The sequence below is a fragment of the Littorina saxatilis genome, unplaced genomic scaffold (assembly GCF_037325665.1).
Source record: "Littorina saxatilis isolate snail1 unplaced genomic scaffold, US_GU_Lsax_2.0 scaffold_1382, whole genome shotgun sequence".
In the NCBI taxonomy this organism is placed as follows: domain Eukaryota; kingdom Metazoa; phylum Mollusca; class Gastropoda; order Littorinimorpha; family Littorinidae; genus Littorina; species Littorina saxatilis.
This window is the reverse complement of record NW_027128683.1, coordinates 18,466-30,616: the sequence shown is the minus strand read 5'-3', so window position 1 is coordinate 30,616 and position 12,151 is coordinate 18,466. Positions and strand designations below refer to the sequence as shown.

The following is a 12,151-nucleotide window of genomic DNA, read 5'->3' as shown; positions in this document are numbered from 1 at the left end:
TTTTTTCCCATTTTCTCTGAAGTTTTTGAGATTGAATACTTCACCTATATATGATATATAGGGCAAAGTAAGCCCCATCTTTTGATACCAGTTTGGTTTACCTTGCTTCAAGGTCAAGGTCACAGGAGCTCTTCAAAGTTGGATTGTATACATATTTTGAAGTGACCTTGACCCTGAACTATGGAAGATAACTGTTTCAAACTTAAAAATTATGTGGGGCACATGTTATGCTTTCATCATGAGACACATTTGGTCACATATGATCAAGGTCAAGGTCACTTTGACCCTTATGAAATGTGACCAAAATAAGGTAGTGAACCACTAAAAGTGACCATATCTCATGGTAGAAAGGGCCAATAAGCACCATTGTATTTCCTATGTCTTGAATTAACAGCTTTGTGTTGCATGACCTTGGATGACCTTGACCTTGGGTCAAGGTCACATGTATTCTGGTAGGAAAAATGTGTAAAGCAGTTCTTAGTGTATGATGTCATTGCTAGGTTTAGTTATTTGACCTTGACCCTGAAGGTCAAGGTCATGTAGAGGTCAAGGTCAAGCATGTGAGTCGTATGGGCTTTGCCCTTCTTGTTTTTTTTTATTTATTTATTTTTTTAAATTTTTTTGTTTGTTTGTTTGTTTTGTTTTTTCCTAGTCATAGTTATAGTAAAATAGTTTTGGGGCCATGTTTGAATCCAATTTTAAGGCTCAGATAGCCCCAGATTGCACCAAATTGCACCCTTGAAAAAAAAAATTCCGGGGGGGGCATGCCCCCGGACCCCCCTTGAAGTCTTGGCGCTTGGCGCCTGCGAAACTTGGCGCTACGCGCCTGCGAAACTTGGCGCTACGCGCCTTCGAATTTTGTTTTCAGTATTTTTTTTTTCTCAGTTTTCATGCCTGAACCCCCTCTCCTGCCCTCGCTCTTACCTTTCTCTCTCTAACCCCCTCTCCTGCCCTCGCTCTTACCCTTTCTCTCTCTAACCCCCTCTCCTGCCCTCGCTCTTACCCTTTCTCTCTCTAACCCCCTCTCCTGCCCTCGCTCTTACCCTTTCTCTCTCTAACCCCCTCTCCTGCCCTCGCTCTTACCATTTCTCTCTATAACCCCCTCTCCTGCCCTCGCTCTTACCCTTTCTCTCTCTAACCCCCTCTCCTGCCCTCGCTCTTACCCTTTCTCTCTCTAACCCCCTCTCCTGCCCTCGCTCTTACCCTTTCTCTCTCTAACCCCCTCTCCTGCCCTCGCTCTTACTCTCTCTCTCTCTCTCTAACCCCCTCTCCTGCCCTCGCTCTTACCCTTTCTCTCTCTAACCCCCTCTCCTCTTTCCCTCACTATAACCCTTTCCCGCTCTCTCTCTCTCTCTCTCTCTTCCTCTCTCTCTCTCCTCTTGTTCTCTCTCGCTCTCTCTCCCTCTCTCTCTTCCTCTCTCTCTCTCTCCTCTTGTTCTCTCTCTCTCTCTCTCTCTCTCTCTCTTCCTCTCTCTCTCTCTCCTCTTGTCTCTCTCTCTCTCTCTCTCTCCCTCTCTCTCTCTCTCTGCGCATATGTGTGTGCGTGTGTGTATGTGTGTGTGTGAGTGTGTGTGTGTGTGTGTGTGTGTGTGTGTGTGTGTGTGTGTGTGTGTGCGTGTGTGTGTTGTATTGAGTGCGAACGTGATTGCAGGCATGCGGCGCGCGTGTGTGTGAGTCGACTTTTCTTTTCCTTTGTATTATATTGACATACATGTACATTTCAATTATGCTTTATGTATTCGTATAGGTAATGTTGTAATTAGTAATACTGTATGATTGCGATTGACAATTGTCCTTTTATTGACTTTATTTTTATGTCTTAGTTTAGCAGGGACAGATTGTAAGACTAGGCGTGAGCCTAAAATCTCTATCCTTGAGTAATAAAGTTCGTTCGTTCGTTCGTTCTCCCTCTCTCTCTCTCTCTCTCTCTCTCTAGCTCTCTCTCTAGCTCTCTCTTCCTCTCTCTCTCTCTCTCTCTCTCTCTCTCTAGCTCTGTCTCTTCCTATCTCGTTCTCTCTCTCTAGCTCTCTCTCTCTTCCTCTCTCGTTCTCTCTCTCACTCTCTCTCTCTCGTTCTCTCTCTCGCTCTCTCTCTCACTCTAGCTCTCTCTCTCTTCCTCTCTCACTCTCTTTCTCTCTCGCTCTCTCTCTATCTCAATCTCTCTCTCTCTCTCACTCTCTCTCTCGCGCTCTCTCTCTCGCTCTCTCTCTCTCGCGCTCTCTCTCTCTCTCTCGCGCTCTCTCTCACTCTCTCTCTCTCTCTCTCTCTCTCAAACCCCCTCCTCTCTCTCCTCTTGCTCCCTCACTACCGCCACACCATGCACACCTTGTACCCCACCAGGGCCAAGTTGGACGAGGTCGTGATGTGGGTCAACAACTCTCGCTACATGCCGGGCGTCTCGCTGGACAATGACACAGACGGCAGGGTCAGCGTGGACATCAACGGGACCCTCCACATCGGCCCTCTGCTCCTGGCCGACAAGGGCATCTTCCACTGCATCGTCGGGGGCAAGGAGAGCGGACATGTCTTCATCAACGGTGAGTAGCTTACATCGAGCTAACGAGTGTAAAGGCAGGGATGGCCAAATTGTCCGCCCGATCGCTAGGGGCGAATACAAAATCTTGCATGCAAAGTAGAAACCGTCTGGCAACTCGCCCGGCTGGCCCGTGAACATTCCGGTCAAATGCGACTCTTTTGGTTGTTATTTCGAGTTTCAAAGCCATGTTAACACCGCAACTGTGCAATATTCCGGGACAGGAACATTTCTGGTGGGCTAGTGACTTTCTTGAACTACTCGCCCGGCTGGCGAGTTAAAAGTATAATATTTGGCCATCCCTGGTTACCTTGAGCTAACGTATGTAAAGGGTATGGTGAACATGTCTTATCGTGGCAGACCGACGAGTGAATCTTTCATTGTATAATCGGGGGCAAGGAGAGCGGACACGTCTTCATCAACGCTGAGTAGGTTACATCGAGCTAACGTGTGTAAAGGGTATGGTAAAAATGTCTTATCGTGGCAGACCGACGAGTGAATCTTTATATACTGTTCAAAAAAAGAAACGCATAGTTGCTACTTGCCAAATTTGTTTTATTTTTCGAAACAGTTAACAGAAAATCCAATATTTAGATTATTTGTTTGAAATTTGGTATGGACACAGTTGAATGCACACACAGTTCATTTGCATCTTCAAATCAATCAGTCAATCAATACGATTGGGTGCCGAGGCTGTCAAGTCAGTAGGGGGTGTGTCTGCCTTGAGCAGCAACAACTGCCCGGCACCTTCTGGGCATGGACTGGATCAGATGCCGGATATCTTGCTGTGGGATGGTGTCCCACTCCTCCTGAAGTGCCTGCAATAGATCGCGGTGATTTGCCGGCGCTTCTTCTCGCCTGCGCACACGTCTGTCCAATTCATCCCAGAGGTGTTCTATCGGGTTCATGTCTGGCGACATGGATGGCCAGGGAAGCACCTGGACATGGTGGTCGGTGAGGAACTGGGTGGTGAGTCGTGCTGTGTGCGGGCGAGCGTTGTCCTGCTGGAATATGGCATCCTGGTCAGCCAGAAGAGGAAGGGCGTGTGGGCGCAGAATTTCCTCCACGTATCGCTGGGCAGTTATGCGCCCTTGGACGTGCACCAGGGTGCTCCTTCCAGCGGTATTGATGGCCCCCCACACCATGACGCCTCCACCACCATGAACGGGTGCCTCATCCACGCAGTTGGGCGCGTAACGTTCGTTTACTCTCCGGTAGACCCTCCTCCGACCATCATGTCGCTGGAGCAGGAAGTAGGACTCGTCGCTGAACCACACGTGTCTCCAGTGATTCCGGACGGTCCAGCGAAGGTGCTGGTTGCCCCACTGCACTCGGTTCTGGCGATGGCGGCGGGTGAGGACAGCTCCTCTGTGAGGTCTGCGAGCTCTCAAACCAGCTTCATGCAGGCGGTTCCGCACGGTCTGGTCCGATAATCGGTGTGGCCCGGGGAGAGCCTGGACAGAAGATGAGGCCGACAGGAAACGATTCCGGAGGTGGCGGAGCCGTATGAAGCGGTCGTGAGCAGCAGTTGTCGCCCTTGGTCTTCCCGCTCGTGGCAAGTCAGCAACGGAGCCAGTGGCTTGAAACCTGACCCACAGTCTACTGATGGTGCTCTGGGACACGTGGAAGTGCCTGGCGATTGCACTTTGACTTTGGCCTGCTTGTAAACGACCCAATGCAATTTGGCGGTCTTCTCTGCTCAATCGGGCCATCTTTCGTCGCTGAATTGTCGTCTGATTTCTTTGTGGCGAACAATCCGCTTTTATGGGTTTTGGAAGACATGGTGAGAGCTCAATATTCCCCGAGTTTCACGAGATTACACTGAAGCATGACGAGTGGTCATGCCAAATGAGCAATTTTGACATTGTAGCCACTGATAACGCATGCGTCACGTGCAGAGCTCACTTGTGGCAATGGACGAAAGGTCGACGACCAGATAAACATTTTCTGCAGTTTGGTGGATATCCTTGTAGCCATATAACTAAATTAACCAAATATTACAAGCTATGCGTTTCTTTTTTTGAACAGTATATAAGTACGGGTATGACAAAGCAGAACTAATGGGGCAGGTTCTTGTGTATTATGTCTCGTCGGAATGCAGATAGACCCATGGTTGTGTTTGTAATGTCCACCTTCGCACTTAGTCTCCTTTCCAATTGGTCTTCTTTCTCGCAGATAGACCCATGGTTGTGTTTATAATGTCCACCTTCGCACTTTGTCTCCTTTCCAATTGGTCTTCTTTTTCGCAGATAGACCCATGGTTGTGTTTATAATGTCCACCTTCGCACTTTGTCTCCTTTCCAATTGGTCTTCTTTCTCGTTGTTGGTGTTATTCGTCCTTCGTCGTCGGAGATGAACAAGATTCAGGACTAGCTTGTCCGGTGCGTCCGCATGCGCCCTGAATTCTCTCCCATATTTGGGCACACTTGGGAAGGTATGGCACGTGAAATACTGTCAGGTCTAAGTTTGCGGAGCGGACGCTTCCTCTCTGCTGCAGCGCTTATTTTCAGCTGTGTTTTTGTGTTGAGCAGTATCTAGGCACCAGTATGAAACAGACGGCGCAAATTGGGTCGGTTTTGAGCAAGCATCTCCCAGGAGCCATCCCCGATGTTAGAATCTTTTGGGGATGCTCTTTAAGGCAGCTCTCCCCCCCCCCCCTCCGCTCTCCCCGCCCGACTCCGACGGGTCACTTTCCCTGACACAGTTCGCCATAATGGAGCTGCTTTGGGATGCGGTGATCCAGCCTGCGTCAGACATGCTCAGCCCACTAGCAATGACAGCGTGCTGAAGCGCCTCGGTGACAGGAATCTTGTCCTGCCAGCGGATGCGCAAGGCATTGCACAGTTGTGTTAGAACTTAGAGCAATATATAAGCAGCAGGATCTTTTCACGGTCAGTGACCAACACAACTGCGTTGTCCTACTTCATGAAAGTTGCATGCACGAAATATGCACCTGCACTTTATCCGAAAAGTAATGTGCGAGAGAGACCACCTAGCTATGTCATAACTTAAATATTTCTTCACACGTGTGGGTATCATGTAAATAAGGTCGGGTCAAACTACAGTGTGGCTGAGACCTCAAAAGCAATTTTTCACAGCTCGTCATTTCAAAGTCACCGAGACAAACCTCTTTCACGAGACACTTTTGTTCTTTTCTGTGTAAGAATTTTGAGAACATGAACATGTCTTTCGATGAATCCGATCAAACACCCGTTCTGCCCACAGTGACGGAGGTGATGGTGGACGAGTTCACGTACTACGGTATGTGGGTACTGGGCAGCGTGGGGGTGGACTTCGTCCTCTTTATCATCCTCATGGTCGTCAAGCACCAACGCCGCAAGCGGATCCTCCTCTCTGCAAAAGACGCCGGCCTAACAGGCAGCAGCAGCGACAGCGACGACGACAACAACGAGAACGCCAACATCAACATCAACAGCGCCACGACGACCTGTAGCCTTTCTGCAGCGTCAAGCGATGAGGCTTCTTCCTTCTCGTGTGTGGAGTCCCGAGCAGAGTCGCGGTCCTCCAGCGGGGGTCTCACCCGCTACAGCAGCAGAAGCAGCTGCTGCTATGGCCTGCCCAGTCAGACCAGTATTTGACTGGTACACAGGGAATGCCTTCGTTGGTTATTGTCCCAGGAAAAATGGGAACATACCGATCAACAATGCCGACAGGAGCGTCTGTTACGGCCTGCATAGTCAGACCAGTATTTGACTGGTACTTAGGGGATGCCTTAAGGGCAGATGGGCCAGTGCACTATGTTATTTTTTAATTTGAATGTTTTATTTTGTTTGAATGTTATTTTATGAAAGTAATGAATAAACAATGATAAATAATAGTCACTTTTTATATTTTGGGTTGCTGGTTTTTGTTTTACGCGACAAAAACAGTCAAAAACAGTCAAAAACAGTCAAAAACAGACAAAACTGGAGTACAGGGCGAAAATAATATTTCAGCAGATATGATTGTCACACTTCTAATTATTGTTATATTTTATCTTTCTGGGTATGCTCTAGGGGATTACGAAGCAGATTTTGATTATTATATTTATATTTGGAGTTAGGGACATTTCTTTGTTACAACCGTCAAATTTTAGGGTAACCCCTGCAAACATTTTGTTTGAAATAACCTGGTTATGACTGTAATACAATGGCAACAAAATCCTTTCGTAATTCCCCAGAATGTGATATTCTGCACAAAAAGTTATTGCTCTAGCTAAATTACAGCCAGAGAAATCGCAACACCACAGATGCAACTGCCGCAAAAATGGCTGACATGAGAAAAACGACGTTGAAGATAAACTATTCAAATATTGTCTTTATTGACACATAAATATGACACTTTAGACAAAAACACAGACACACATGCATTTTAGGTATGTTATGAGACCATTATCTGCAAAAAAATGAAAACAAGGGTTTTGATCAATTTGTCCATTTTGCACAGGCCCACATCCCCTTAATTGGTTATTGTCCCAGGAAAAATGGGAACATACCGATCAACAATGCCGACAGGAGCGTCTGTTAAGGCCTGCATAGTCAGACTGGTATTTGACTGGTACTTAGGGGATGCCTTAATTGGTTATTGTCCCAGGAAAAATGGGAACATACCGATCAACAATGCCGACAGGAGCGTCTGTTACGGCCTGCATAGTCAGACCAGTATTTGACTGGTACTTAGGGGATGCCTTAATTGGTTATTGTCCCAGGCAAAAAAAAGGTGAAATACCGGAATCAACAGATCAACAGTGCCGACTGGAGCTGCTGTTACGGCCTGACCAGTCAGACCAGTATTTTAGTGCTACATAGGGAACGCCTTATTTGGTTATTGTCCGGTGAATCTTTGTTGGAAATACAGGAGTTAAGATCACCAGTGCCGACTGGAGCGGCTATTACGGCCTGCCAAGTCAGACCAGTATTTGACCGGTCTTCATGGAACGTAATAACCGGTCATTAAATTACATGTTCTTACTCCGAATCGCATATATGCATTGACTTAGTCTGAGATGCTTATTGTCTGAAAAAAACCGCTTGCCGTCAAATTATTATTACTATTATTATTATGAACATTTATGCGCCTAATTTAAATATAGCCCTAGGCGCTTACAAATTAATTTCTGCCGTTTGAAATGGAATTTTTTTTACAGACAGACAGACAGACATTTTTTACACACAATATGTAACGCATTCACATCGGCCAGTAAACCTCAAGCCTATTAGGCGAGCATTCACCTTTCACGGCCTTTATTCCAAGTCAAACGGGTATTTGGTGGACATTTTTATCTATGCCTATACAATTTTGCCAGGAAAGACCCTTTTGTTAATCGTGGGATCTTTAACGTGCACACCAAATGTAGTGTACACGAAGGGACCTCGGTTTTTCGTCTCATCCGAAAGACTAGCACTTGAACCCACCACCTAGGTTAGGAAAGGGGGGAGAAAATTGCTAACGCCCTGACCCAGGGTCGAACTCGCAACCTCTCGCTTCCGAGCGCAAGTGCGTTACCACTCGGCCACCCGAAGGGAAGCAACCCTTTTAGAAAAACACTGACTCGGTGAGTTAGTCAGTTGGCTATTCTACGTGGGTTGTCCCCCTGCCGTAGGTGGCGCTACCGCCAATATCCGGCGTGATCACACGTGGACATATCATACGACTTTTTCAGCTCTGCGGATCAGGTCGTCGAAATTTTTCGCTCCGGTGATTTTTTGCCTTTTGCCTTTGAGCTTGAGGTTTACCTGTCACCTGCCGTCAACCGTTTTCACCTGTTGGGTGAGATCATTCTTGTTTGGTTTTGATTTTGATTTTGGCTTTGGTTTTCGACCTCATTTTACGTTCCTGCTGGTATTAACATTACTCAGCAGCACGTGTTTACTTTTTTCACTCAGCTATGGCTGACGCTGATAAGGGCGACAGGCCAAGGCTCAAGGTCAAGAGCACTCCTAGTAAAGGTTTTTCTAAAGCAAAGAATAAAAAGCCGGCGGAGACACTTGTTCATCGTTCTGATAATGATAACAATACCATTTTCTCTGGTTGTATTTCTCCTCCGGGAGATTCTAGCGTTGTGTTAGCAACTCAGTCGACTTCTCAGGCCATTTTGCAACCGGCCATTTTGCCACCAGATCATTCTTCTCTGGTGGCATCGTTACTTGCATCTTTGCTTCCAGAAATACGATCCATGGTGGCTTCAGAGAGATAGTCTTCTCCACTCAGCATCTCCCGCCTTCCCCCTCTGTGGGTGATATAAGTTCAATGGCGTCGTTGACCTTTCCTTCTGCTACGGTCGGCAGTGGTGCTGCTTCCGCCTCGTCCACCGGCGCTTCCAGTCTTGGCTCGGCGATGATGTCACTTTCTTCTGGTTCAGACCTGCCTTACAGTGTGCATGTTCCGGGTAGTGCCGGAACTCACACGACTTGGCATTCTCCCCTCAGGGAAGGGTCTCTCCTTGACCGGCCTCTACCGTTCTAACCTCTTACGAGACGTGGTTCAGATATGCATGCCTCTACCGTTCTAACCTCTTACGAGACGTGGTTTGGATATGCATGTCCTCCCGCAGTGGGGCACTGCGGTTATGAAATTAAAAGCCCCTCCTGTTTTTGGAACCGCAGGAGCTTTCTAGTTTGCTGTTGGGTAGATTTTTGGTTCCTCTTTCCTGTCATGCTCTCTTTTTCTTCATGAATTCTTTTCTTTTTTCTGCCTTCTTGCTCATTCACCTGTATTTTTTCCAAAAATCTCTTCTCTTGCCGCTTGTCTCGCGATTCATGTATAGTTTAATCTGTTAGTGTTCTGATGTAAGTCCAGCAGTAGATAGGTTAAGCCTATTTTAACATACTGGAAACTGGTAATCTTCCAGTAGGTATTAATTTAGTTTTACTAAAGCCTGCTGGGACACAAGTAATGGGTTAGTGCATTTGTAAACAGGAATCGCTTGACAAGTGGCCCCCTTCATCCCCCCCTTCCTCGTCCTGATATGGCTCTGCGTAGTCGGCTGGACGTTAAGCAACAAATAAACAAACAAAAAAATATGCATGTCCCTTCGGGGACTTTGTCAATGCATGGTCACTTCATGCAAGGTATGTGTGTTCCCACTTCATTAGTCGATTGCGTGAACTTCGCAGATGGACAGGAACACGGACTGGCCCTCGGGCATAGCTTCCGGCCACAGTGACTTCCGCACTTCCGGTTGATGACGCACAACCGGAAGTCGCTGCATCTTCATACCACTCCTTTCTGCTTCGGCACGGGCTGGTACAAGATAATATGCGGTCAGTAGAGTCTACCGTTTTCGACTTGGCATTCTCCCCTCGGGGAAAGGTCTCTCCTTGACCGGCCTCTACCTTTCCACCTTCTTATGAGAAGTGGTTCGGATATGCATGTCCCCTCGGGAACTCGGTCAATGCATGGTCACTCCATGCAAGGAATGTGTGTTCCCACTTCATCAGTCGATTGCGTGCGCTTCGCAGATGGACAGGAACACGGACTGGCCCTCGGGCATGGCTTCCGGCCACAGTCCACGCAGCGATTGTCACGTCCGGCTTCGGCCACAGTGACTTCTGCACTTCTGGTTGATGACGCACAACCGGAAGTCACAGCATCTTCGTACCACTCCCCTCTGCTTCGGCACGGGCTGGTACAAGATAACATGCGGTCAGTAGAGCCTACCGTTTGCGGTTACGCCAACTGCACTGCTGTGTCCGTGAACGATGACTACTGACATGCTATGCCCCGTCAAGCTCCCTCTGGGCCGCCTTCTTTGGGAGTTAGTGACTCTGCTTCCGTGCTTGACTTACAGTCAAATACAGATGAGTCCGTACGTACCGCATTTCCGTCCAAGCTTCGAGATGCCATCGAACTTGCGGCGGAAGTCACATCGCGGTATTTTCCCGAAGATGCGTCCTCGTCGTCACCATCTGCCTTCGTCCCGCCTTCGGCGGCTGATGATTTTCAGGCAGCAAAGGATGATTCTCAATACTTCCGCTTTGAAGAATCTCCTTCGGTGGCTTTTCACATGGCTCATCTGTTGGCTAAACCCTCTCAGCCGGGCAGCGGTTTAGCACAGGTGCCTGTTCCTCTGCTGTTGGCTCATGCTCAAGCTCCTCCTTCGGCGGAGCCGTGGTTAGCATCACAACAGCAGGCGAAGTCTTTGAAGCCTACGATCCATGAGAAGCTGACGCTGCCTAGGCAGTCTCGCAATGTTATAGCATCGTTCGCACTTCCCAAGGCAACACTTCCGGTCCATCCGGAACTTGCTCCTCTTCTCACCAAACCGGTGACCAAGAATTCGGGCGTCTCTTACAATGATGCTACTATTTCCTCTCTTGAGGAATTGGGTCGTTTATCATTAGAGCTGGCCTCAGTGTCTGAGACAATCATGCGTGCGCTGTCTCTCACACCAGCGGATTCCCTTGTTCCTTTTACTCTCAGTAAGGAACAAGATCCTGAGGACATTACTACTCTATTCTCGACATTGGCTTTGATCAATGCGGAGCAGATGAAGATCGGGGCACAGCTGTACGCAATTTCCGTACTTAGCAGACGTGACTTGTTTCTGGCTAATTCTCAGTTCTCCGACGAAGCTACGCTGTCGGCTCTCAGGTCGTCACCGTTCGTCGAAGGGTCTCTTCTTGGTCATCTGGCTTTAGATGCTCGCAAGAAAGAGATTCAAGAGAACAGAGATGGGGAGTTTACGAGCTTCTCACTTCAGGGTGCGAAACCGAAACCTCAACAGCAGAAGCATTCTGGCTTCGCGCCTACCTCGACGACTGGCTCATCTTGAGCCAGAGCGAGGCGGTTTGCTCACAGCACACTCTGGCTGTTGTTCAACAGGCTCACCTTTTGGGTTTCTCGATCAATAACACGAAGTCGGAGCTCACTCCATCTCAGATATTCACGTATCTGGGCATGACGCTTGATACGATCGCTTGGTGCGTTCGTTCCTCTCGGAAGACAGTGGACAAACTACAAGCATCAATCAGCTTCACTTTGGAGAACCAGCGAGCAACCATTCGTTCACTGACCTCTATTCTCGGCCAGATGGATTCAATGGCGGCGCTGGTTCCTCTGGGGAGAGTACACAAGAGACCTTTTCAGCTTGCTCTAAAAATCTCTTGTGGACTTCCCTGTCACCAACTGGAACGCTCTAATCCCTCTCCATGACTGGTTCCACGCCACAACTCTTCCGTGGATGGAATCAGAATGGATCGGTCGGGGCGTTCCGATCATGTTGCCTCCTCCCGACATAGACCTTTTCACAGATGCGTCTCTGTCGGGATGGGGTGCCCACACGGCCCTCCTCATGGCTTCAGGCCATTGGGCACCACTCCAGAAGCTCTGGCCTATCAACCTGCTAGAGCTGGAGGCAGTGGCTCTCGCACTAGTGGAGTCTCAACACTCTGGAAGACGCCCTCAGTCGTTCAGTCCGCGTCCTACAGTCAGAATGGACCATCACTCACAGCGCGCTTCTTCTTCTGTGGTCCATAGTGCAGAAGCCGATGGTAGACCTCTTTGCGACCAGGTTCTCAAAGAGGCTACCGGTCTTTGTGTCCCCCTTCCCAGATCCAGAAGCTTGGGAAACCAACGCTCTGGAAATCTCCTGGAAAGGACTGGAGGCATACGCATTTC

The 12,151-nt window shown here is 48.4% G+C and overlaps 1 protein-coding gene across 1 annotated transcript; it reads left to right on the top strand.

Moving 5' to 3' along the window:
- Positions 1-2,282: 2,282 nt before the first annotated feature.
- Positions 2,283-6,338, top strand: LOC138957033 (uncharacterized). The gene is made up of 2 exons (XM_070328206.1): positions 2,283-2,537; positions 5,759-6,338. The coding sequence occupies exons 1-2, from the start codon at positions 2,318-2,320 to the stop codon at positions 6,130-6,132; spliced, it is 594 nt and encodes a 197-aa protein (XP_070184307.1). The 5' UTR covers positions 2,283-2,317; the 3' UTR covers positions 6,133-6,338.
- The last annotated feature ends 5,813 nt before the right edge of the window (positions 6,339-12,151 follow it).

Excerpts from the sequence above, each read along its gene's own strand:
- LOC138957033 (XM_070328206.1), top strand. The coding sequence starts at position 2,318 with ATGCACACCTTGTACCCCACCAGGGCCAAGTTGGACGAGGTCGTGATG. Across the intron at positions 2,538-5,758 it reads CGGACATGTCTTCATCAACG|TGACGGAGGTGATGGTGGAC; the intron begins GTGAGTAGCTTA and ends TTCTGCCCACAG.